A 27,408-nucleotide genomic window follows, 5' to 3' on the forward strand; every position below is an offset into this window, starting at 1 on the left:
GCCCTCCCAGTTCTTACCTTTAATTGGTAGAGTTTGCCTTTTTTCTAGCCAACAGGTCAGATCAAGGATCTGTGGCACAATGGAGTTGGAAAACCATGGGTTTGGTAGGGCTTTTCCCTAGCAGTGTGTGGCCATGGCTTACGCCAGGGCTCAAGCCAAATGCCTATGGAGCCAGAAGAGCAGTATGAGAATGTGCGAAATGATAGGGAGTGGTGAGGGCTGTGGAGTGGGCACGGCCTGTGGAAAGGGACAGCCTGTCACTTGGTTCCAGCTTATTGTAGCCATGGGGGAAGACAGAGTCAGGGTTGCCAGATCCTTGAAATTTAAAAAAGAGAAGTCAGAAATTCCCACTTCCCAGAAATAATACCCAACACAAGCATTTGGGAATGCTTACGGTGGACATTCCAGATATCCATCAATGTGTATATATGGGTAGAGGGGAGGGGTGGATGGAGAGGAAAAACATCTTAGAAGAGTAAGAGCACATAGTATGCTTGGAATTTTGAAATAAGAAACCAAATTTGATTTATTTTGGGGTAGGAGAAAATGAAACTGAGTTGGGATTGAAGGAGTCGCAAAATTTCAGATGTTTCAACACTAGGGGTGTTCTTAAAGGAACTCTGGACTCTTAAGGTTAACAGGCCACAGATTAGGAAATGAGGAGAGAGAAATGCTCCTGTCTTAGTGATCTCATGCAGCCAAACCAGGCTTGGACCAGGCACGATATGACAAGCCCCCTTTCTAGAGAACTGACTCCTGAGTTTTTTTGCAGCCGGGATGTCTGTACCACGTTCAGCTCAAGGCAGAAGGCAACGACCACATTGAGCGGGCGCTCCCCCACCATAGGGTGATTGAGGTAAGGCATTCAGTGCTGCCGCTGCACCTGGGTGTGGGTGCCTCCCTGATCAGAAGTCCTCCCGTCTCCTCTGGCTGTCTGCCTTTCATCTGTGGCGGGGGGAGCTTTCATCCTAATTAAGGGTCCTCTTAGAATAGTGTCATCTTCACAAGCAGCATCTTATGTGGGTTTTTAATGAACAGCGTTGCTGTCATGCATCCAGAAAGGAAATTGGAACTGTTGTATCCTCCCCCCGACTTGCCCTGTAAGCTCTGATCATTATTCTGCAAGTTAAGGAACTTAAGGCCTAAGCAGCATTTCAAATCAAGGGACAATAATAGAACATGGGCTTAATGGGTGGCAGGGCCACCCAGTTATCTTAGGTTCAGATGACCTTTTTCCTGCTCCCATTTCGTGGGCAGAGTCTTTTGATACTCAAGATCATGACCTAGCTAAATTAATCTCTAAAGAGGACGTCCTTCGAGTCACAGAATGTGGCCTGGGAATCATTTGAAGTAAGGCTTTTCTCTTACTGAGTAACTCTCATTGGGAAGACTAGAGGGCTTAGGTAGGGCAAGAGGGGCTGCCTCTTAGTGGCTTTATTTAGGTGGCTTCATTATGCATGAAGATTGTGAGGGAGGATAGAACTTTTGACCTAGGAAGTGGATTTCTTTTTTCTTTTTTTGAGACGGAGTCTCACCCTGTCACGCAGGATGGAGTGCAGTGCCGCGATCTCGGCTCACGGCAACCTCCTCCTTGTGGGTTCAAGTGATTTTCCCACCTCAGCCTGTAGCTGGGACTACAGGCACACACCATCACACCCGGCTAATTTTTGTATTTTTAGTAGAGACGGGGTTTCACCATGTTGGCCAGATTGGTCTTGAACTCCTGACCTCGGGTGATCTGCTCGCTTCGGCCTCCCAAAGTGCTGGGATTACAGGCATGAGCCACCGCACCGGGCCGGAAGTGGATTTCCTTGACATCTTTACGGTGTTGGCATTTTAAATGGCTGGGATGACTGCATCTCACACCAAAATGCTTTGCATGTTCTCGGTGTAGTAACTTAGGCCAGGATCACTAGCATAATGTGGACTGTGGCCGGGCAGCTATGAAAGGGAAGGGGGCCGGCCCTCTGGGGTCTCGCAAACTCCATGTACAGACCTCACGCAGAGGGGGTGCTGTGACTCTGCCCCTGCTCTAACAGGCAAGAGCATCCTTCTCCTTTTTTTTTAAGAGAAGCTGGAAAATCTGGCTTCATATATGAAATTTCTTAATTTTTAACATGTTGGCAAGTAATTCAAATGTAGAAAAAAAATACTGTGCTTTCGAAATGAAATGTGTCTATGGGCCAGGGATAGCCATCTTCTGTCAGTTTGTGACCTTGGACGTAGAGTACTCAATGACAAACTTCGTTTCTTTAATGTAAGAAGCAAAGTTTGCCATGAAGCAGCTCTCAGGCCATCGGACAGCTGGCATAGAAGTTCCTCCACCAGCTTTCTCATTACTGGCATTCCCTCTTTCTCTCTCTAGGTTGGGAATAATGACATCGATGATGTAAACATCATAGTTTTCCGGCAGATTAATCAATTTGATTTAAGTGGAAATGTGATCACTTCCTCTGAATACCTTCCTTCATTATGGGTAAGTCCAGACTTTTAAGCTCCAAGTATTGTGTTCCCTTTGGCTTTGAGACAAGTACGAATGGGATGTTTTTGGTTTTGTGCCTGTCTCGTGCCTTAGGTGTGACAGGTGGAGGTGCTCCAGAGTGCCGCCTGCTGAGGGTTGAGGTTGAGATTTAAGAACCTTGGACCACAACACGTATTTGGGAGAGTGATTGCCAATTGTGGGAGAGAATGTGGTCCAGTTTCAGATAACTGTCTGCCATCAGTTAATCTTCCAAAGAATTATAGTAGAAGCCTGATCAATGATCAGTACAATATGGAATCTAACGTGGAAAGCCAATTTTAAAGAAAGTGCCTTGTAACTTAAAATTTTCTCTGGAGTGGAGGTTGTATTAAACGTTCTTGCATTGGTATAAAGAAATGCCTGAGGCTAGATAATTTATAACAAAAGAGGTTTCATTGGCTCCTCGTTCTGTAGGTTGTACAGGAAGCATAGTGGCGTCTGCTTCTGGGGAGGCCTCAGGAGGCTTCCAATCATGGCAGAAGGTGAAGTGGGAGCAGGCATGTCATGTGGGAGAAGCTGGAGCAAAAGAGAGAGTTGGGGCATGGTGCCACACACTTTTAAATGATCAGATTTCACAAGACTCATAACGAAGACAGCACCAAGCCACGAGGGATCCACCCCCAAGATCCGATCATCTCCCACCAGGCCCTATCTCCAGCATGGGGGATTACAATTCAACATGAGATTTGGGCAGGGACAAATATCCAAACAGTATCAGAGGTGGTGGGCGGTGGGCTGGAGAGCAGGTGGTCTGGGCTTTCTCTTGTCTCCAGTAGTGACTCACCTTGCTGCCTGGGCCAGTCACTTCATTTCCACATGCCTCAACTTCGTCCTCTGCAAAACCTAGATTTTGGACTCAGAGACCTCTTATAATCTTGTTCAGCTCTAACAAAATCTCCATGTTACCATTAATGAAGAAATGTTTATAAAATACCCTGCAGACCCTCTGCGGATGTTAGTGATTTGCTCTGGGGGTACATTGTTAAGATGCACTTGTAATTTTATAAGCAGTTAAGTATTTGGCATGGGTGAGAAAGTGTGTGTGCGCTTTAGTTCACTCTGTCCAGGGCTTGCAGGCGTGTGCTTGTAGGGACCAGGCAGGTAATGTCAGAGAGTGCAGAGGGTTGGGTAGGGTGGGGGGCAAACTGGGGAACTCCTGCCCCATCCATGAGGGGCACAGGGGAGGGGAAGAGGCAGAGAGGAGGGGAGGGCGCCACTCTCTTGCTCCTGAATGTTGCTGGGCTAGAATTGAGGCTCAGGGTTGGTGTCACTTCCCAGTTTTCTGGAGAAGCTGGAAATTAGAATTATTTGAAATCACCTGATTTTTAAATATAGTCGGTGAATTCAGATTTACTTAAGATGTTATAGAAGAAAAAAGAACACATAAGGGATCTTTGATGCGACCCGTAACCTTCAGTCTGTGACTTTCATTTTAGGAAAATTCCTCTTGTGTGTTATGTAGAAAGGTGCCAGTGTGGGCCCAGGGAGGTGGTCCTGGCATTCTCTTGCGGCAGGTGCACTGTGGCATCCTCACAGCCTTTGCCATCAGCCAGGGCTGCACCTTAACCCTGCTCATGCCCCATCCCGTGTGGGAGTGAGAACAGGCAACAACCCTAGAAATAAAGCCAGAAACAAAGTACTCCAGTGCCTCCTGAAGCAGCGTGGAGAGCCACGTACATGATGGAATGCGTTTTGAGTTTAACAGATTGGTGGAGTTAAGGTGACATCATATGATGAGGCAGTGCAAGGCGGGAAGGACCCTCAGGAGTCATCAGGGGGTTGAGTCCCAGGCTCTACCATGTGTAAGTTGTGTGACCTTAGGTGACTTTGGCTCTCTGGGTCTCCATAGGGATAACAACAATACCTGTTTTGTAGTCAGGATTGGTGATAATGTAGATAAAATATCTGGCGCCTGCCTGGCATATTACAGATGTTCAACACGTGTTAGAAGCTATTTTTAATATTACTATTATATTAACTTATATTACTATTTTGAGCAAGAACATGGGTAGTCAGAATCTGATTTGAATCTTAATTTCTGTGCATGGTACATAACTGGATGGAGTCTCAGATGACAGAGGGATGTGTGATGTCTGTGGAGGGAGCTTTCTTTTTCAAATATCCATGTTTCCAAAGACACCCACCCAGAGAGCGGCTGTCCTGAGGATGTCTGCTATGAAATATTGATTGTGTTTCAGTTTCAAAGCATGTCTGGCTTTGTATCTCCCTCCAGGTCAAGCTTTACAAAAGCGAAAACCTCGACAATCCAATCCAGACAGTTTCCCTTGGCCAGTCCCTGTTCTTCCATTTCCCCCCGCTGCTCAGAGACGGCGAGGTAATGCCTGTGGCCGGATTCTACCTTCTGCCTTTGTTTTAATAATTCTGCTGTTTAGTTTAAGGAAGCACAGTTCTCTCCTTTTCTCCCTAAATACCACTCTGCAGAAATGCGCTCTCTGAATCAAAAGAGGTTGGGTTCTGTAGGGATTATTTTTTCTTCATTGTTTTTCTGTTTACAAAAAGAATACATATTCATGGCAGGAGATTTTGGGAAAAAGAAGACATAAGCCCATCATCCAGAAATAGCCACTGCTAACACGGTGATTGGTATTCTTTGGGTCTTTTTTCAGGCACGTGTGCACATGCATGTATAAATATAAATAGACATTTATTTTAATAATTCAAAACTGACACTGTTTTGTACATTGTTTTGTAATCTGTGCTTTTCAATGAAGAATTTATCACAAATCTGTTCCTCATCATCAAATCTTTCTTTTTTTTTTTTTTTTGAGACGGAGTCTCGCCTTGTCGCCCAGGCTGGAGTGCAGTGGCGCAATCTGGGCTCACTGCAAGCTCCGCCTCCTGGGTTCACACCATTCTCCTGCCTCAGCCTCCGAAGTAGCTGGGACTACAGGCGTGCGCCACCACACCCGGCTAATTTTTTTTTTTTTGTATTTTTAGTAGAGACGGGGTTTCACCATGTTAGCCAGGATTGTCTTGATCTCCTGACCTCGTGATCCGCCTGCCTCGGCCTCCCAAAGTGCTGAGATTACAGGCGTGAGCCCCCGTGCCTGGCCAAATCTTTCATACTATGATTTTTATGGACAGTAGTCCATAAACTAGGAAACACCATGATTTATTTAACCAAGGCCTACTGTTGGGCATGATCGACTCTTGCACTTTGAACATATCACCCCATGCTTTCCTGCTAAGAAGTCCACTTTTAAAAATGCCTTGTAAATTTTTAAAAATTCCTCTATTTTAACATTCTGCTATGAGTTTAAGGAAATACAGTTTCCTCATGATGGGGGATCCCTTGAATGAGATGAGTTGCTTTTCTCTTGCTGCTTTGAACGTTCTCTCTGTCTTTGATAATCTGATTATAACGTGTGTCGTGTAGAACACTTGCAGCTCCACCTTTTCAGTGTCCTTTGGGTTCCATGAATCTGGATGTCTCCCTCCTTGGAACTGGGAAGTTTTCAGCCATTATTCTGGCCGTCATTTACTGATTATAAAGTGCTTATTATCAATTCTATTTGGACAGAGCTAACTTGTAGTTGGTGTGGGGAGTGCAAACTTTGCAAAGAATTTGGTTCTTTTCTGGTGGTCTTAGCCTGAGGATGTCAAGTGTGAGCCTAGAGGGTGACGTTTCCTCTCCTGGCTCCTTACCACCTGCCGTGAAGATGATCTACTCTGGCCTTTCTCTGTGGAAAATGGCTGCAAAATAATGAAACAGGCTGTCACGGAATTTTCTCCTCCTCTTTCTCCAGGGGTGTTGAAATAGTCACTTCCTACAGTGATGCGGAAACATCTTGGGCTTTGGGGTCACACTTCCCCTGAGTTCAGAGCCTTCATAGATGTGTGGCAGGCTTCTTAGCTGAGTGACCTTGGGCAAGTTACTCTTAGTCTCTTCGTGCTTGACTTTCCTCGTCTATAAGACGGGGTGATGATCCCGACCTTGCCAGTGGTAGAAAGCAGAGCAGCCGCGGGCCTCATGCAATGTGCATGGTGCCTGGCAGCTGGTCAGTGCTCAGCACACAGAGCTGTGACGGGCCTCATGCAATGTGCATGGTGCCTGGCAGCTGGTCAGTGCTCAGCACACAGAGCTGTGACGGGCCTCATGCAATGTGCATGGTGCCTGGCAGCTGGTCGGTGCTCAGCACACAGAGCTGTGACGGGCCTCATGCAATGTGCATGGTGCCTGGCAGCTGGTCGGTGCTCAGCACACAGAGCTGTGACGGGCCTCATGCAATGTGCGTGGTGCCTGGCAGCTGGTCAGTGCTCAGCACACAGAGCTGTGGCTGCCCCTGGTGCCGTTCCAGGGATGCTGTATTTTTAGGATTTGCCAGCTTACGAGCCTCTCAAGCATCGTCCCTTAGAAGTCAGCCTCGTTGTGGATCCTCAGTTGTATCACGTACCTCCCTCATCAGAATTGGCTCATAATAATTTTTTGTGTTTCATAAAGTCAGATCCTCAGAGGACCGTAATTGTCAAGGTTGAGTACTCATAAAAAGGCTGCAGGCTCTGACAGCCTTATCAGAAGCCACAGTCTCAGAGACACTGGGGACACATGCCCGCCACTGATGGAATAGCCCGCTGAGGTTGATACTTTGAAGGCAGCAACCTTGTTTTGGATGTGTAGTCTTGGGGATTTCTTTAAAAACATAAAGTTCTTTACATCACAGCCATACGTTAGGTTTTAGTTTTCATTTGCCTTGCCAGAGCTGTCCTTATAAAAATAACTTCTTCCCATGTGTGCACAGAACTATGTTGTGCTTCTGGACTCCACACTCCCCAGATCCCAGTATGACTACATCTTGCCTCAAGTTTCTTTCACCGCAGTGGGCTACCATAAACACATCACCTTGATTTTTAATCCCACGGTAAGTAAAAGAGGGAGTTAAAAAAAAAATCCGTGGGCTGGGTTTGGTGGCTCACGCCTGTAATCCCAGCACTTTGGGAGGCCAAGGCTGGTGGATCTCTTGAGCCCAGGAGTTTCAGACCAGCCTGGGCAATATGGTAAAACCCCAACTCTACAAAAAATACAAAAATTAACCGGGCGTGGTGGAACGCACCTATAGTCCCGGCTACTCAGGAGGCTGAGGTGGGAGGATCACTTGAGCCTGGGAGGTTGAGGCCTCGATGAGCCATGATCATGCCCCTGCACTCCAGCTTGGGTAACAGAGTGAGACCCTTTCTCCAGAAGAAACAAAACAAAACAAAACAAAACAAAACAATCCATGGGGTGGCGAAAGAAGGCACGTCCATACAACCTGTGCTCCAGATCGCAGGTTGCAGGGCAGATATTTAAAGGGCTCCTGGCATTGGGTCACTTTCTCATTCTGCCTTCTGGATTCTGGGCTTCTCCAGATTGTTTTTAGCTTTTCTGAGCACTGATGCCTGCAATTCCCTTTGAGGAGGAAACTGGTAATAAGAGCAGTGTAATTGTTTAGATCGGTGGCTCAGGAATGATTATGGGGGAGGAGGGACACCACTATCGCTGGTGTGGCGTGTGCTCCTCCATGAGGGAGCACATGGTACATGGCCACGCAAACCTCTAGAACCAACTGCTACTTTACAGGAAATAGGGAGGACCCAGGAGCTCGCAAATGACTCCACAGGGATGCAGGACAACCACCTGGAGCCTGATTTGTTTGACAAATAAATTGCAAGGAAAAAAAAAACCAACAACAGATGGACAGAATACCTGTGGGTTAAAAGAAACTTAACTTATCGCTTAATTCATTGCAATATGTGGCCCTTACTATTTGCAACATGTGTATCTGTTGCATACGGTCTGTCCTGTATCCGATAGGCTGGAACAGTGGAACAAACAAAACATACACGTATCTTTTACCTTCTTGATAAAATTGTTTAGTGATTCCTAAAGCTCAGATGCAGTATTGTCACCTGATGATTAAACAGACACATCAGCAATAGCAAAAACAGAGTCCAGGGCTCAGCCTCAGGACTGCTGATTCTGAACTTGACGGGGTGAAAGTGTAGCACAGGAGTCTGCATTAAAAACAAAAATCTGGCCTCATAGCTACTGTGTTGGTTGTTGCTTCTAGGCCTTTTCAGTGGGCAGAATAAGAACTTTATTGTTTTCAAAAAATGTAACTGTAAGTGGAACAATATCTTCCGATCCTCCTTTTTCCTTTTTTGATAACGTCACAGCATTCCTCTGTGTGGATATACCGTATGTCTTAGGCCATTTGGGCTGCTATTTTGTATCTTAGACTGGGTAACTTATAAACAACAAACATTTATTTCTTACAGTACTAGAGGCTGGGAAGTCCAAGATCAAGGCATTGGCAGATTTGGGGTCTGGCGAGGACTTCCTGTCTGCTTCATAGATGGTGCCACCTAGCTGTGTCCCCACAAGGCGGAAAGGGGCAAACAAGTTCCCTCAGGCCACTCTTACGGGGCATTAATCCCTGACTTAATCACCTCCTAAAAAGGGTGTCCTCTTGACACTATCACATTATGGATTAGGGTTCAACCTATGAATTATGTAGGCACAGACACATTCAGATCCTGGCACTACATGTAGGATATTCAGTTAGCCCCTGGTTGAGGGGCGTTTGTGTTGTTACTGGTTTTCTGCTATTACACATAACCCTTTAATGAATTGCCTTACGCATGCATGTTTTTGAGTGTTCGTCAGTCTCTCTTTGGAATAGACTCCCAGAAGTGGAGTTGCTGAGTCGAAGGGTAAATGCATACGGAATTTTGATTGATACGGCCACTTGCCTTCCATGGGGGTTTTACTGTTTTGTATTCCCGCCAGCAGTGAATGAGTACCCTTTTTTCCCCAACAGAGTATTTTGTCAAATTTTTCAATTTTTGCGGGCTTATAGATGAGAAGTGATATTATCTCAGTGTACTTTTAATTTGCATTTCTCTCTTTTCATGTGGTTAAGAGCCATTTGTATTTTCTGTGAACTATTTAACCTATTTTTCTATAGAATTTTTGGTCTTTTTCAACCATTTTCAGCTCTTTGTATACTAGGAATATTAACCCTTTGTAATGTTTGTTGTACATATTTTTCCCAATTTGTCATTTATCTTTTCACTTGGCTTCTGCAAAGATTTACTTTATTTCTATGTTAAATGTGTTGATTTTTCCTTATTGCTTCTGGATTTTAGAGTCATAGGAAGGTTTTCTTCATTCCCAGCTTTTATAAAGGAATTCATCATGTTTTTTTCAGGGGGACTTTTATAGTTTCTGTTTTTACATTTAAATCTCTCTATCCATTTGGAGTTTTTCCTGGTATAGATGTGAACTTTGGCTCCAGATTGTCTTTTTCCACATGCTATCCAGTTACCATTTCATGCTTTTCAAACGCCATCCTGCATGGAAGGTGGACAGGAATTACCTTTCATTTAGAGATGAGAAGATGGGAACCTAGAAGGAGATGTGAGCAGCCCAAGGTCACCAGCTCACACGGAGCAGTGCTAGGGCTTGAGCAGAGCTCTGCTGCTGATTCCGGGCTTCTGTGAAGAGTGGTTCATGCTCAGTGAGCCTGTAAATATGATCTTACCTGAACAAGAGAGTTTTTCTCATGACCCACGAGGAAACACTTCCTTGTTACTCACAGTAGAGACCTGGTTAGAAAGTGCCAGAGAGGGCTAGGTGTGGTGGCTCACGCCTGTAATCCCAGCATTTTAGGAGGCTGAGGTGGGCAGATCATTTGAGGTCAGGAGTTCGAGACCAGCCTGGGCAATGTGGTGAAAGTGAAACCCCATCTCTGCTAACAATACAAAAATTAGCCAGGCGTGGTAGCACGCACCTGTAATCCCAGCTACTCGAGAGGCTGTGGCAGGAGAATTGTGAACCTGGGATGCAGAGTTTGTAGTGAGCTAAGATAGCCCCAGTGCACTCCAGCCTGGGCGACAGAGCAAGACTCTGTCTCAAAAAAAAAAAAAAGAAAGTGTCAGAAAGATAAGCATATAAAAGAACCACTTACTGCAAGACTCTGTCTCAAAAAAAAAAAAAAAAAAAAAAGTGCCAGAAAGATAAGCATATACAAGAACCACTTACCTTTGCTTGGGGCTGCATTGTGGCCCCAGTTGCTGGGAGAGGCTTCTGTGAAGGCCGTTGATAGCTGCAGGCAGTGACATTCTCAGGGGCCCCTAGCAGACAACTCATCCGGGCTCAGGGACACACCTGGGAGCCAGTGGCAGGAATGTAGAGACACTGCTTGGTGGTGGCCTAGCAGCCCAGCCTCGTAGCTGCTGCCTGTCACTTCTGAGAATGTAAGAAACTGTGCCCCGGTGTGTGATGTTCCCCTTCCTGTATACATATGTAACTAACCTGCACATTGTGCACATGTATCCTAAAACTTAAAGTATAATTTAAAAAAAAAAAAAAAAAAAAGCTGTGCCTGCTGGGGCTTGGATTCCCGAGCAGGGCCAAGTGTTGAATGAAGAGAGCGCCCACTCTGTGCCACCCCGTACAGGGCCCTCACAGGTTGATCCTCACAACAAGCCTTCGAGCAGGTGTGCCATTCCTCCCATTTTCACAGAAGCCCAGAAAGATTGAGTCACTTACTGAGTGTTAGCAGAACCAGGACTCAAGTGAGGCGGTTTGTCTCAAGCCACATGGTTTCCACCTCGTTCTGCCCACCGCGTGATGAGTGGCTCAGCATTGCACGTTCACGGGGGCTTTGTAAGCACATTGGTTTCCTTCTTTGTTGATGTGACTGCCCACAGCCTTGCGACTGGATTTTACTCAGTATTCCGTGCCCTGCTGAGCGTTTCACATACTCCTTTCATCAAGTTTCACAGCATCCACCCCCAGTGGGTGTTGTTCATATGATCTCCATGTCATAGTTGAGTAAACTGAGTCTCAACGTGGTTGCCTGAGTTTACCCAGTGAGGCCTGGGACCTGAGCCTAGACTGAATCACTCTAATTCCTGCTGAATTAAACTTTTATTTATTTATTCATTATTATTTTTTTCTGAGACAGAGTCTTGCTTTGTTGCCCCTGCTGGAGTGCAGTGGCACGATCTTGGCCCACTGCAACCTCTGCCTCCCAGGTTCAAGTGATTCTCACCTCCTGAATAGCTGGAATTACAGGCATGCACCACCACTTCTGGCTAATTTTGTATTTTTATAGAGATGGGGTTTCACCATGCTGGCCAGGCTGTTCTCAAACTCCTGACCTCAGGTGATCTGCCCACCTCGGCCTCCCAAAGTGCTGGGATTACAGGCGTGAGCCACTGCACCTGGCCTGAATTAAACTTTTAAGTAAGTGTTTACTTCAGTGGAAAAATGGGTTGAGATCTAAGAGATGTCCAAAGATACAGGAGTAGGCAGTTGGAGATGGAAATCTGTTCCTGCCCTTATTCTTTCATTTATGAAAGGGCATCCCAGGTACAGTGGCCCCCACAGTCACTCTCTAGCCCAGCAGTTCTCGGATGGGTTGGTTGCAGGACCCCTTTATACTGTTAAAAATTATTGAGGATTTTAAAGAGTTTGAGTTTGCATGGATTATCTATGTGTATATTTATCATAATAGTAATTAAAACTGAGATGTTGAAAACGCAAGAACTCACAAGCTACACATTCCGTTAGCTGTGGGCGTGATGACATCAGGGTGCGTAGCCTCTGGAAAAGTCCACTGTGCGCTTGCGAATGAATGAGGGCGGAAAAGGCACATCACATCTTACTATTGGCTGAAAATAGCTGTGGCCTCGGGAACCTCTGAGAGAGGTGTCCCGGTACCCTACACTGAGAACATTGCTCTGGCTCATTAACTTGTTTTTATCATTATTGGGAAGTTCTCCTTCCATTTATTTGCTTCCTTTATGAGAGTAGAGTGGGCCAATGGGATATAGGTTCGCTTGATGGATTAGAACGCAGCATTTCAGGGGCTTTAGCAAGATGGAAATGTCTGTCTCATGTCAAGTGTCCAGGAGTGACCAGTGCAGAGATAGTCTGGTAGCTCCAAGGCGTCAGGGGACCCAGGCCCCTTCTGTCTCATTGCGCTGTTCCAGTGCATTGCTTTTCTCCAAAATGGGGCAATTGGCCAAATGCTGTCCGCCCAGCAAAAGGGAGGGCACACCACTTCCCTAGGGTCCAGCCAGGGTGTGGCACTTACCGCTTCTGTTCCTGTACCATTGGCCAGAATTTAGTTCCAGGGCTGCGCCTGCTGCAGGGGAGGCTGGGAAAGGTGATCTGTATTGTCGGTGGCCCAGATAAAAGTTGGGGGTTCTATTGGGAGAAAGGGAGAGTGGCCACAGGGATGCTAGTAGCAGTGCCTGCTTTGCTTCCTCACTAGACCGTACTGGCTGGGAATAGCTGCCCATCACTGTGTGCCCTGGGTCTAGAACTGTATTCTTGACACATCCTTGTAGGACTAAGTCCCTGCATGTTGCTGGGACTCAACAAACTGACACCCAATTGCTTTTCAACCACCAAGACTCTCTGATAGCTGCATCTCTTCATTTCCTCAGTTGGGAGGAGGGTCCAGAGGCTGAGGAATGCCTTGTCATTGGAATCTCTTTGTCCCTGAGTTTCAGAAGCAAATAGTGAAGCTTTGGGCAGAAGAGGATTCATGGGAAAATATATCCAAATCACTTTGGTTCCTTCCTTTGGATAGAAGGAATTTGGATCATGAGGGCCCCTGGGTGTCCTCGAGTGGCCACTTTGGAAGGCTGGGTGGGTGGTGGCTGTGGCATTGTGGATGATGGATAAGCGTGTGGCCTTGGTGAGGAGTGATGGGGCTCTCGGTGTTTGCAGAGGAAGCTGCCTGAACAGGACATCGCACAAGGATCCTACATTGCCCTGCCATTGACGCTGCTGGTTCTGCTGGCCGGTTACAACCATGACAAGGTAGGAAATCCAGAGGCCTCAGGAGATGGCGGGCATGTCAGGGAGAGCGAGTCCTCACAGCTGCAGGAGTGATAGCAGAGGGATGTCCAGGGTCACAGAAATCACATTTCAGGGTCGGGAGGGCCTGTGAAGGCCTCAAGTCCAGACTTAGGTCTCCTTTCAAGGCTGTAAACTTCTGTAACATCTCCTAATCCTTAAACCTGGAACACCTCTAGGGACATGTTAGGCCCAGAGAGAGGCCAGCCCATCCCTGGGGACTCATTAGGAAGAGGCCTGCCTCGTTTGAACTGAAACCCACCCATTAGCACGTGGCAGCTGCTGATCATGTCTGAAGAAGGTGTGTTGAGAAGTGAGGCTCCGCTGTTCATCTGGCAGAAGCCTCCTCTTTGTACCCCTCTCTCTCACACTTTCTCTCTTTTCCAGCTCATTCCTTTGCTGCTGCAGTTGACAAGCCGGCTACAGGGAGTCCGCGCGCTCGGCCAGGCAGCCTCTGACAATAGCGGCCCGGAAGATGCAAAGAGACAAGCCAAGAAACAGAAGACAAGGCGGACGTGAGGAGGAAGGGGACAGTTGGAGTCTCACTTGGGACAGGCCACAGCCAGGGGTCTGGCCACCACCCGCCCGTGGGATAAAAGCCAAAAGCATGCGTCAGCTAACTTCAGCCTGTGCTGCTGGGCCCGCACCCCATGTCCCTTGTCACTGTGGCATTCTGCACCCATCCTCACCCCTCCGTAGAGCCCGTCGTGCAATGCAGTGAATGGACCCTCCTGTCACTCTGCTGAACAGAATTTATTTTCTGAGTCAAATGTAATTTATTATTATTTTTGTCAAAGAAGTATTTAAGCTGTGCTGTGGTGTGAGAATGTCATTCTTGATCTTCAGCCTTCATTTGCAAGAAGAGTTCCAGTTGACGTGGTGTTTGGTTCCATGGCGGGGTACCCTAGGGATTCATCTGTTTTCTTCACTTCCCTTTGCATCTGAGATCCTGCTGGAAACCACAGCAACCTCTATCCACTATTAGGAGGTAAAAATCAATAAAATGGCCCATTCATTTGTGTTGTAGCTCATCATAGATGTATTTCTTGGATGACATGCGCGTAACCCCCGGGGGTCTTCAGTTGAGCCAAATGTAGAGCAAGTCAGAGTCCTGAGTGAAGCTGGCTGGGGCAGGAAAAACACGAGCTCAGCCGACATGGTCCCCAGCAGCTTTTGGCGTCAGTGATAGAGAAATCGGAGATAGTGGAGGTTGTGGCAAATTGAAGTGTGCCCACCACGTCTAAGGGAAGCTTAGGGACTCAGCTCTGGCTCACCCCTGCTGTGCAGAAATGTGCGTTCATTTTTCTAGAGAAGCCAGAAAAACAAAGATTTACGTGAAATTTTCCCAATTTTAAACATTAGCCACAAATGCAGTGTTTTTTTAAAAAAAACCACACACTTTGGCCAAACAAAATGCGTACGTCGGCCGGGTGAGGCTTAAAGGTTGCCGGCTTGCATCAGAGATCCAGAGGAAGTCACAGCATTTTAACAGCTAAACTTAATCCTCACAGGAAGTCATCAAGTGAATTAAGTGATATTGAAGGAGGGGACACATCCATCCATCCGACATTTATTGAGTGCCACATAGGACAGGCATGGGTATGTGAGGATGAGTAGGGTAGACAACACTCTACAGCGAGCTGGAAGAGGCCAGGGAGGCCCCGTCTGCCTTGTTCTTCGTACCCCAATGCTTGGCACGTGGTGGGCATTCAGTAAGGAATGAATGAACACACGCACAGAGGAACGAATAGATGGGCACACAGCGTGTTCCCCCACAGCACATGGCCCATCACTGGGTAGAAGGCAAGTCAGTAAGTAGACAGGGGTAATGCAGGGAGCCGAGGGCCTCCAGGTGGAGGAACATGGAGGGCCACAGGAGCACAGAGCAGAGTTCTCATTCCACTGGAGAGCTTAGGGAACTTTCTGGATGTGATGCGTGAGCAGAGTCCGAAAGGACAAAGAACGGAGAGAGGGAAAACAAGGTGGAAGTTCTTGTTAGGTGCCACTGCCACCCCAGGGGGTCAGCTTGGGGGACTCCCTGGCTCTTGGGGGCCAACCGCAGAGCTGCCCTGTTCCCACCTATCAGCTAGCTTGGTGTTGGCACCGTGGAAGGAAAGTGAACAGTGTTGGAGATCCGGGACAGATGTGATATTAATACAGAATCCACTTCTTGGAGTGTTTTCCAACTCTTATTCCAAGTGGACGCCCAGAAACATCCCTTTTAAATGTTAATGGGGTTTTTATTGACGGTATAAAGGTTAAGAGCTTGCGAAAGATACAATTGTCAATACACTCCATCCAGTTCCGGAGGCCGCCAGTAAGTGGCAGTCTTTCCCTGTCGCTGGCTGCAGGTCACCCTTGGCCTCGGTGGAACTTGTGTGGGTCATTCTCAGTCCATTTGAAAGTTGGGCCTATTCGGTTGTGTATAATTTTCTGTTCATCATTTTTCTGGCAATCTCAGGACAGAACTCCTCTGATCTTCCTGTGAGAAGTAAACATTAATGTTATTAGATTTTTTTTTTTTTTTTTCAGTTTCGCTCTTGTGGCCCAGGCTGGAGTGCAGTGGCGTGATCTCGGCTCACTGCAACCTCTGCCTCCCGGTTTCAAGCGATTTCCTGCCTCAGCCTCCCGAGTAGCTGGGATTACAGGTGCCCACCACCATGCTCGCCTAATTTTTTGTATTTTTAGTCGATACGGGGTTTCACCATGTTGCCCAGGCTGGTCTTGAACTCCCTACCTCAGGTGATTCATCAACCTTGGCCTCCCAAAGTGCTGGGATTACAGGCGTGAGCCACCACACCCGGGCTGTTATTAGACTTGGAATGGGACAAAAGTCATATGAGACAGACTTGTTTGCTGAGGTATTTAAAAAACAAAATGGTCTAAGATGGCAGATTCTTGGGGAACTCTGCTCTGTGCACATTTCTGCCTATTAAAGTGGCCGTAAAAACAACCATAAATCCTTGATGAGGACACCTCAGGAGCTTTAGGACAGTGCCATTCTTTTTTAATTCAAAGCTTTTTATTTGATTTGATTTTTCTGTAGAGACAGGGTCTCGGCTATGTTGACCAGGCTGGTCTTGAACTCTTGGCCTTAAGTGATCCTTCTGCCTCAACCTCCCAAAGTGCTGAGATTATAGGCATGAGTCACCACACCTGGCCAGGGCAGTGCCATTCTAAGGCAACGGCTTCACCTCGGTCTTCTTTTCTGGGGTTACAGGAGATGGGAAGGGCCGAAGGTAGCATGAGAACATGTGTGTGTGTGTGTTTGTGTGTGTGTGTGTGTGTTTGTGTGTGTGTTTGTGCATGTGTATGTGGAAGGACTGGTGAGATGGCTGGAGGAAGAGGCAGTCCTTCTGCTTAACTCTAATGGCCTAAATGTGAGAAACAAAGATTCAGGAAATAAGGAAAAAGCAAATGAGTGATTGCCTCTCTGGATCAAGCACACCAGCAGGCACAACCAGCCTTTCTTGAGCTACTGTGTGCCGGGCGCTGTGCCGTGCCCTTGCATGCATGTGGATGCTTCATGAGTTCATGAAGTAGGTATGCTTCCAGCCCCATTTTTCAGAGAAAGAAACTGAGGCTGAACAGTCTTGCAGCTGTCAAGTGGCAGAGCAGGGGTTTGAACCCAGGTCCAAGAGTTCTTAACCACCATGTTTTCCTGCCCTTGATGTATGAAATGAGATGATGTAGTCACATGCCAGCTTGTCTAGGGATGACTCAGAGGTTTAGAGATGGATGTCACATGGATGTTGTACAGGAGAGGCAGGTATAAGCTGTAGTAAAGTTAGGAAAGGCACAGTGACGTGGAGCACTGTGTGCAGCGGACGGGGTCATGGCTGGGGGTGAGAATGGTGGAGGACCTTCGATTATTTCATCAGTGTTGTTTCTGTAACCAAAGAGCTCCATGACCAAACCCTGAGATCTAGTTCCTTAATAGGAACAATTATTAGGCACGATTCCCTTTACTTAAAAGCAGGGGCCGTCCTAAGGGAGGAGTTGGAAAGAGTTTGGGGGATAAGGTTTGCTTGGTTGCCTTCTGTTTAGGCTGATGTTCAGTGGGGGTCAAAGGCTGTGTGTCCATTCCCTGGCATGTGGCGGGTGTTTGTGGTACACAGCCAGCCTCAGGATGGCCCCCAGGGATGCACACTGCCTTTGTGTGTGGTCCCCTCCCACACTGAATCAGGCTGGCTCTGTGCGACCAGTGGGAAGTGGTGGAAGTGAGTGATGATGTGTGACTTCTCGGGCTAGGTCATAACAGGCATTGCACTTTGGCTCTCGGGAAGCCAACTGCCTTGCGTGAGGGTGCTCAGGCAGCCTCGTGGGGAGGGGTGAGGCCCCTGGCCCCCAGCATGTACAGCTTGCCACCATGTGAGTGAGCCAGCTTGGAAGCGAATTTCCCCACCCCGGTCAAGCCTTCTGGTGAGTGCAGCTGCAGATGACATCCGACTTCCACCACTCAAGAGACCCCAGGTCAGTGCTGCCCAGCTGAGCTCTTCCCAGGTTCTTTATGTCCCCCAAAAATGAGCTGTTTTAATTTTAGAAAACTTAAAAACACAGTGACAATGAAGCACAGATATGCGTTACACACAGTCCCAAATCAGTAATGACTTCAAGCTGTGTCCTCTCTTTCCAAGAAAGACAAAGCAGAGAACAAAGTTCAATCTACAGTGTCTTCCCAAATTCTTGACCCACGGGATCTGTGAATATCTTATACGACTGAATTAAGCCTCTAAGTTTTGGGGTAACTCATGCAACATTAGGTAACTGGAATAGTGCTCAATAAATGTCTGTCACATGAATGGGCAGTGACCATGGATGCATTTCTAGTTGTGTATTAGTTAAGGCTCTCTTGGTTTCAAGTAACAGAAATCCAACTCCAACTAGCTTGAGCAAAATGGGGCATTCCTCTGGTCAAGTAACGGAGAAATCCAGGAGTCTCTGGCTTCATGCATAGCGGGACCCAGTCTCAATTTCCACCTCCTGGCTCTGCTTCCCTTGATGCCAACTTTCAGGAATCAGCTTTCTGAAAGACCACTCTGCTAGAAACAGACAGGCCCATCCTTTCAACCAGGTCCAGGACTGTTTGCTCAGTCACTGCTCTCAGAGGCAGGGGCAGAGGCAGATGCCGGGCACACATCCACAGAAGTGGAGATGGCAGGAAACTGAGAGTGGAGTGCTGGAAAGCTGGCTTTTGCCTATGGGTTCTGCTTCTGACATCATCTGGCAATGTCAGGCTTTACATTGCCCCCATCTGCAGACCCAGCAGAAGGACAGCTTCCATCCCACCACATCACATGCCAGTCCTGGGGCGGGGGAAGGACTTATGGGCAACCTTTGCAGAATCACTGGGGCCTGGCCGCACATGAGCCATGCCCACGCTCATGTGACAGGCGGCCCCTGTGCCTGGGGTGCTGTATTACCCAGAGGAATAAGTGATCCTGGGTGGGCAAAAGCAACAGAAGTCAGCTCCACTTCCTTCCAAAACTTGAGAAGGCCTGGTCAAAATCACCCTCCAGGCCCAGTGTGGTGGCTCATGCCTGTAATCCCAGCACTTTGGGAGGTTGAGATGGGCAGATCATGAGGTCAAGAGATCGAGACCATCCTGGCCAATATGGTGAAACCCCGTCTCTACTAAAAATACAAAAATTAGCTAGGCGTGGTGGTGGGCGCCTGTAGTCCCAGCCACTCGATAGGCTGACAGGAGAATCACTTGATCCAGGGAGTCGGAGGTTGCAGTGAGCCGAGATCGCACCATTGCACTCTAGCCTGGCGACAGAGTGAGACTAAAAAAAAAAAAAAAAGAAAAAAGAAAAAAATCAGCCTCCATTTTTGGCTTTCTCTTTCATTAGAAAAATCATCCTGACTTTATGACCATGACAATGAAATGCCTAGAGAAGGGAGCACTAATTTTCCAGTGGGCCTACTGTGTGCTGGGGTGGCGAGACTCTTCCTGCCCTGGAACTTGCTGAGGTCAGGAGGGAAGATATGATATGACTGCCTTCCTCTGTACTTTTTCAGTGGGGGCAGGTGTTTATGCTTGATGATACAATGGTGAGATCTTGGTTGGAATATGAACTTTTCTTTTCTTTTTTTTTTTTTAGATGGGTTCTTGTTCTGTTCCCCAGGCTGGAGTACAATGGCACCATCACAGCTCACTGCAGCCTTGATCTCCCAGGGTCAAGGGATCATCGTGCCTCAGCCTGCTGAGTAGCTGGGACTACAGGAGTGCACCACCACACCTGGCTAATTTTTTTTTTTAAATCTTTGTAGAGATGAGCTCTCACTAGGTTGCCCAGGCTGGTCTTGAACTCCTGAGCTCAAGCAATCCTCCCACCTTGGGCTCCCTAAGTGTTGGGATTACAGGCAGGAGTCACCACGCCCAGCCAGGATCACAGACGTTTAAATTACACTCCTTCTGCTGTGCCTTACAGCAGTAGAAGGGGTGAAATTTAAACGTCTGTGATCCTGGGGTTATTGAAGATGCCACCCATCTACATATTCTTTCAGATGCACAATATTTCACTGTGTGAATGAAACAGCAGCCCTTCTTACGTGTGCTTTTTGGAATTTGAAGATTTTGTAAGATAAGATGAATGCATTGGAACAAGTGATCCTCAATTCTGTGCAGTCTGTGCCTCCGGAGACTGGCGGCTGCCCCTCCCTGTCTAGTCTTGCAAGAGAGGCAGCTGGCAAGAGGACAGAAGCCGGCAGCTGCTGCATTTTCATCCTGTTTCTGCTCTTGGAGCTGAGGGGGAGAGGTGGCTAGCAGCCACCCAGTGATCAAACTTGCAGCCTGCCTCTCTTGCTTCCTTTTCACAGACTGGAGTGTGCCTGGGTATGGAGAAAGAACATTTTGCTTCTTGCCTCTCAGAGTTTCAAGAACGCCTCACCTGAGTGGTATGCATTCACGGAATGAGTAATTATTACAGTGGAGAACTCCTCACTGTGAATTAATTACACAGATGATATTCAAGACTTAGACTGGGCTAGTGCAGGGGTTAGCAAACTATGGCCCACTGTTTTTGTTTTATAAATAAAGTGTTATGAGCACACAGCCATGCCCATTCATTTGCAGATTATGGCTGCTTTTGCCTGACAGTGCCAGATGTAAGTAGTTGTGGCAAAGACCAGGTAGCCTAAAAAGCCTAAAATACTTGCTATCTGGGTCTTTACAGAAGACATTTTGTTGTTGTTGTTGTTTTTGAGATGGGGTCTTTCTCTGTCACCCAGGCTGGAGTGCAGTGGTGTGATCTCAGTTCACTGCAACCTCCGCCTCTTGGGTTGAAATGATTATCGTGCCTCAGCCTCCCTAGTAGCTGGGATTATAGGCGCCTGCCACCAAGCCTGGCTAATTTTTGCATTTTTAGTAGAAACAGGGCTTTACCATGTTGGCCAGGCTGGTCTCAAACCCCGACCTCAGATGATCTGCCTGCCTCAGCCTCCCAAAGTGCTGGGATTACAGGTGTGAGCCACCACGCCTGGCCTAGAAAATGTTTTCTAACCTGTTGTCTAGTGGGTGCTTTGTAAAGTTTAGTTTTAGGGGGAGCATCATTAATTCATTCAACAAGTATTAACTGAGCATCTCCCCTGTGCTGGGTGCTGCTTGGCATACTGGGGGTTTAGTGGTGTGAGAGAGACCGAGCCTCAGCTCTTAGGAGCACAGTGCTGATGGAGGACGAAAGGTAAACACACACATTAGAAGTTATTGGATAATGCCAGGCGTTACGAAGAAAAGAAGCAGAACAAGGCAATGTGACAGAGGATGATTGGTATCATAGAAGGTCTCTCTGAGGAGGCAGCATTTGAGCTGAGACCTGAGGAGGGGAAGGGCCAGTTATGCAAAGATCTGGGGGAAGAGCTGCCCAGGCAGAGGGGACCATAATTGCAAAGGCCCCCAGGAGGAAATGAGCTCCGTGAGTTTCAGGAATAGCAAAGAGGCCAGGGTGGCCAGAGTCAAGTGATTGAGAGGAAGAGATGAGAACGATGGCAGGGACCGGGTCATGTGGGTGCCCTGGAAAGGAGTTTAGATTTTATTCTAATGGCAACAGAAGGCATTGGAGGGTTTAAGTAGGGAAAGGGGAGTGATCTGATGTATGTTTTTAAACAATTGCTTCTTTAAATTTTGAGGAGATTGGATTATTGGGAAGCAAGAATGAATTTAGGGAGAGAAGCAAAGAGGACGTTGTGTTGGTTTAGGCAAAAGACAGCAATGGCTTGGATTGGGGTGATGGAAGTAACAGTGGCAGGAAGTGGTGAGCTTGGGGCTATGCTTCAGAGATAGAGCAGAAAGGTTTTGCTGATGTATTTAATACAGGAGGTGAGGGAAGGCAGGAATCAACGATAAGTGAATCATTTGTTTCTAGCTGAACACTGAAATGTGTAGGTAAATTGAGACTTCTGTTTTGGCCATCATGAGTTTGAGATGCTTATCAGACACCCGAGTCTGCAGCCTGGGTGAGAAATCACGGCTGGAGATGAGATGTGGTGAGCTGGGAGTGTTTTTGGATGACAGATGAGGCCACGGGATTGAATAATAGGTATCCTTATGAAGACTGAGAAAAGGAGAGGGCTGGGGGCCAAGCCCTGGGACAGTGCAACCTTCAGAGGATGGGCGAGGAGGGCCCTGCCCAAGAGACAGAGAGGAAGTGGCCAGTGAGGTAGGGGGAAGTCCAGGAGAGGACAGTGTGGTGAATACCTAATGCTTTACTCATTCACTGGTGAATGAATGGATGGATGGATGGATGGATGGATGAATGCATGAATATTCCTTAATAATATGGTTGGCCATGGTCCATCCATATGACTCCTACGGACACCATGTTACCATTTCACACTCGTCTTCTATTTAGGAGAAATCAGACGAAACTGCCATCTTATATATAGGTCAAAAATGGTTTTCATAACCACCCACCTCACATGCTTACTGAAATTCATTAAGTAATAGATGGGGTGGGGGGCGGGAGGTTTACAGGTCAGCAAAGCAGGCAAGGCTGGAGTGATCCATGTGGCAGTGGATTAGAGTGGCAGGCATCAGTATGAACACATGTTTAGCTCAATATAGATACAGATGGCTACATAGAGAAATATTTATAGATATGTGCATATACACAAATTAGTAACACACATGTTACTAATCCTGGCTGTCAGCAAAGAGAGCCTAGAAGCAAGGATACCCCAGTAGCAACAAACCTCTGGTGCCCAGGTCTCTGTTCTCCAATAAATACCATTCTCCAATAAAAGGAACCAGGCTTCTTGAACAAATGTCGATCCTAGGACCGAGGGAGGAAATAGATAAGAAGAACCTGAAGCATCTCGTAGGGTCACAGGGTGAGGAGGCGCTAAATGAAACAAAATGAAACTGCTGCAGTGATGGGGCATCTCAGAGGGACACAGGAGCCAATGGAAAAGCTCCCAGGGTCAAAGCCAGAACAATTTGAGCCCCAAAAAAGTACTATTGGATTAGAATTCAAAGAATAAATACCCATGATTCCATACTGCTATAAATGATCAGATAAGAGAGAAGAGACAAATCTCCCAGGCAGAAGAATTCCAGATTATTTATTTATTTTTATTTAATTTTTTTTTTACACAGAGTCTTGCTCTGTTGCCCAGGTTGGAGTGCAGTGATGTAATCTTGGCTTACTGCAACCTCCACCTCCCAGGTTCAAGCAATTCTTGTGCCTCAGCCTCCCGAGTAGCTGGGATCACAGGCATGCGCTGCCACACTCGGCTAATTTTTTGTATTTTTAGTAGAGACGGGGTTTCACCATGTTGACCAGGTTGGTCTCAAACTCCTGACCTCGAGTGATCACCCTCCTCGGCCTCCCATTCAAGTGCTGGGATGACAGGTGTGAGCCACCGTGCCCGGCCCCAGGTAATTTATATAGCTATTCCATCATCAAGGAGGTGGAGCAGACTTCCCACATCCTAAGTGTGGGCTGTGCATAGTGACTGTCTTCCAAAGAGTACAGTGTGAAAAGAGAGGAGAGAGTAACTTTACAGTGGAGAACACGGACAGACACTACCTCAGCCAGGTGATCAAAGTCAACATCAATAGCGGCAAGTCATCTTGAGAGAATGCGTGCCTGATACAGAGTGCTGAGAATGATTCTTAAGCTCTGTGGTCCTCCTCCTCAAAACACACACAAGCCAAGACTAAGGATGAGAAAAGCATCTGCCAAATCCCAGTTGAGGAACATTCTACAAAATACCGGACCAGCACTCCTCAAAATGCTCCATGTGGTATCCTGGAACAGAAAAAGGACATTAAGCAAAAACTAAGGCAATCAGAATCAACTATGGACTTTAGGTGGCCAGGCACGGTGGCTCGCGCCTGTAACCCTAGCACTTTGTGAGGCCGAGGCCGGCGGATGGGTTGAGCCCAGGAGTTCAAGACCAGCCTGGGCGACATGGCGAAACCCCATCTCTACAAAAAATACAAAAGATTAGCCAGGCTTGTGGTGTGCACCTGTAGTCCTAGCTACTCGGGAGGCTGAGATGGGAGGATCACTTGAGTCCGGGAAGTCAAGGCTGCAAGTGACCCATGGTTGTGCCACTGTATACCAGCATGGGCAATGAGAGTGAGACCCTGTCTCAACAAACAAACAAAAACAAATTCTCTGGGGATGGTGGCAGGCACCTGTATTTCCAGCTACTTGGGAGGCTGAGATGGAGGATCGCTTGAGCCAGGGGAGGTCGAGGGTTGAGGCTGCCATGAACTATGATCACACCACCACACTCCAGCCTAGGTGACGAGCAAGACCCTGTCCCCACCCCCCCCAAAAAAGTATGGACTTTAGTTCATAATGCATCAAGCTATGGGGTACATGGAAACTCTCTGTACTGCTTTCACCATTTTTCTAAAACTGTTCTAAAATAAAAAATTTACTTAAACATTTATTTAAAAAAAAAAAAAAAACCATTTGAGTACCAACAGTGTCATATGCTCAACTTAGCACATCTTTTTCCTGGTTTGGTTTGTGGGCGTGAATGTGTATTGAGCCCTCTAAACCTTGGTTGCCCGACCTTCACCGTAGCCACTGACCCAGGTTAACAGACAAAAGGCCCAGGTTAAGGTTATGCCCAGTGGCCATAAAATAGCCCAGCATCCAGATTGCACTCCTTGATGTACCCCAAAAAGCCAAGGAATAGGACGGACGGGCGGGGAGTGGGGGGCAAACTACTGCCCATTGCCCAACTCTGGCCAGCTGTCTGTTTTACAAATAAAGTTTTATTGGAACACAGTCACACCCATTCATTTATTATCTATGGCTACATTTGCATGACAATGGCAGCGTTGAGTAGTTGCAGCAGAGATTGTGTGGCCCACAAAATATTTATTATCTAGCACTTTACAGAAAAAGCTTGTCAACCTCCAGGACAGTGGCCACAAGTTCTGCCATCATCTCATCCCTTAGCAAGAAGGGAAAGGAATGCCTATTAAGGCACAAGTTGTTTTCTTGTTTGTTGTTTGTTTGTTTGTTTTTGAGACGGAGTTTCACTCTTGTCACCCAGGCTGGAGTGCAATGGCGTGATCTTGGCTCACTGCAACCTCCGCCTCCCGGGTTCAAGCGATTCTCCTGCCTCAACCTCCTGAGTAGCTAGGATTACAGGCGCCAGCCACCACATCCAGCAAATTTTTGTATTTTTAGTAGCGACGGGGTTTCACTATGTTGGCCAGGCTGGTCTCGAACTCCTGACCGCAGGTGATCCACCTGCTTTGGCCTCCCAAAGTGCTGGGATTACAGGTGCGAGCCACCGTGCCTGGCCACAAGTTGGTCTTTTAACAACAGAGCACAGAGCTGGACAAAGCCCAACGCTCTCTTCTTTGGGGCCGAGGTGGGTCATTAATATTGAACATTTACAATGTACTTGCTCCAGCTGATTCAGTTTAATTTCTGCCGTCTCTTGTAACAGGGCTCCCACATGCACGGGTCGGGGCCGTGTGTCTGCCTCAGCTTTCTGAGGCCCCACAGCGTATTGATTCTGCAAAATGTACGTTTCTTTGAAAACAGCGTCTCTTGACATGACAGGAGATCACACATCGCTTGTTTTCTGTCCCTTTCATTCCCCTCTGAACATGATAAAATCATGATCTAGCGTCACCGAGGGACCTTAGCATCTCTTGGAAAGAAGGACTTGCCTTCTTTTTTAATCTTTGTCAAGCCAGTGAGGCCAAGGAGAAAATTTTTAGCAGCTTTGGAGCCAGACATATCGGAGTGCGAGTTCTGCCCGTTATTGACTGGACCGTGTGACCCTGGGAGAGCCGCCTAGTGTCTATGAGACGGAGGCTGTTGGGCAGGAAAATGGGGATGGTCCCAGCATTATGGGGCGGTTGTGAGAATTCAGTGCAATGATGCAGTGCTCCCAGAACAGCTGGTCTAGGGCTTGGCTCATGGGACTGTCCCTTCACAGAGGCAGCGTGGACATTCCGCTGGTATCCACTGGTGTGGCTGTGCCTGTTTGGTCACCGTGTCTGTTCTGATTGGTCGGTGCTCCTGCATGTCAAGAGTTCAATGTTATGAAAATCATCCCTGCCTAGAGATGAATTCCCCCTTCCCCTGAGGTCTAGACTGGCATAGCTGCTTTTGGAGCCTCACCTGCTGAGAGCTCACAGCTGTCCTTCTCTAGAGAATCACCCTCAGATGGGAGCCACGTTGCCTGGGATGGGATGCCATGCCCAGTAATGGCCCAGTGATTAACTGATACAGCAACATGAATGGTTGGTCCCTGCCCCACGGTGGGGACGATCCTGTGGCGTGCTCTCTGCTGCTCGTGGGATAGGTCAAGGCGGGACTTTAAGGGACCACATTCTCACTCTGCTCTGTCCCCTTCTGCATCCTGTAGTCCTCACCTCCCTTCTCCTGAAAGCCCCTTTCAAAACAAAAACAAAAACCACATCCACCCAAGTCCCTGTCTCCAGCTCTGCCTCCAGGAAAGCCGGCGGAAGGCCGCTAGTCTCAGCTGTGACAGATACAGATATTTCTGCATTTCCAGGACTGAGGTCAATCCCTGGGGACCCAGTGAGGCGGTATCTGAGGGGCCATGGAGCTGGCTTGATGGGGTCTACAGGTAGGCAGGGACCTGGTGGGGATGTGACTCAAGGATTTTTGTCAAACATCTTTATCCCCTGACAGATGCAAAAAAAAAAAATGAGATCAGACTCCAGGGTTTCCTCCATGCCACACTGTGGCCCCATTGTTTGTTGTGCTATCAGCAGAAGTTGACTTTGCCAGGAATGTACACGTGTATGTGATGTTTGAATGCACCTATCTGTGTGTGCGTGCATTTGTGTGTGTGTGCGTGCATTCGTGTGTGTGTGTGTGTGTGTGTGTGTGTGTGTGCTGAGGATGTGAGCCCCACTTCTGGCCCAGTGCCCCTGCCCAGGCTGGCTCTGCCCTCCTGCTGCTCTGGGCCCCTCAGGCAGTGACTACCTGGTACATAGGGAAGGCATCAGGATCCCTTATTCATGGGGACTGTAGACTGTCTCCACCATATTGGGCCTTTTGGCCTCTTGGACATGACTTGGCCTCTGCTGGCTTTAAGGGACTGCCAGAGATGCCATCTGCTCTGGGAAATATTCTCAGCCTGGGCACAGCCCACTAACCGCTGCCTGCTTGTCTGAGACTTCTCTGTCCAGGAAAACAGCCCAGCCTGACCAGAGATGGGCATAGAGCCATATTTTGGGAAAGACTGGTTGGGGGTCAACTTGATTTCTGGAACCAGTTCTGATTTCAGTTGCAGGGGACAGTGAGCCAGTTACTGCCCACTGGCTGCATCCTAAGCCTCCCTAGAGGAGAGCTAGCCTCCTCCTAGGGTTGCCCAGGCTGGACCACTTCTGCCTGGGTGATGGGTTGGGAGAAAGACGTTAATATTTGGAGCAGTGTTATATTAGTCAGCCGTCCCATTTGCAAACATTAGAAAACCAGCTCAAATTAGTGATAAAAGAAAATCTCAGCTGAATTAAATTTGAAGTAGTTTAATTGAGCAATGAATGATTCGTGAATTGGGC

General features: G+C 47.6%; 1 protein-coding gene across 6 annotated transcripts in view; it reads left to right on the forward strand.

Moving 5' to 3' along the window:
• The window catches only part of LOC129135305 (BOS complex subunit NOMO1-like), a 62,321-nt gene extending 47,896 nt beyond the window's left edge, over positions 1 to 14,425 (forward strand). For 4 of the 6 annotated variants that reach the window (XM_054668959.1, XM_063796782.1, XM_054668963.2 and 1 more), the window contains exons 26-31: positions 773 to 856; positions 2,366 to 2,476; positions 4,755 to 4,856; positions 7,282 to 7,401; positions 13,266 to 13,358; positions 13,782 to 14,425. In XM_054668959.1, the coding sequence (XP_054524934.1) occupies positions 773 to 856; positions 2,366 to 2,476; positions 4,755 to 4,856; positions 7,282 to 7,401; positions 13,266 to 13,358; positions 13,782 to 13,913 (642 nt within the window). In that variant the 3' untranslated portion in view covers positions 13,914 to 14,425. The remainder of the gene's footprint in view (positions 1 to 772; positions 857 to 2,365; positions 2,477 to 4,754; positions 4,857 to 7,281; positions 7,402 to 13,265; positions 13,359 to 13,781) is intronic. The other 2 variants (XM_054668964.2, XM_054668961.2) reach the window with 2 other exon arrangements.
• Positions 14,426 to 27,408: the final 12,983 nt, after the last annotated feature.

This window comes from Pan troglodytes, chromosome 18 (assembly GCF_028858775.2).
Source record: "Pan troglodytes isolate AG18354 chromosome 18, NHGRI_mPanTro3-v2.0_pri, whole genome shotgun sequence".
Taxonomy (NCBI): Eukaryota; Metazoa; Chordata; class Mammalia; order Primates; family Hominidae; genus Pan; species Pan troglodytes.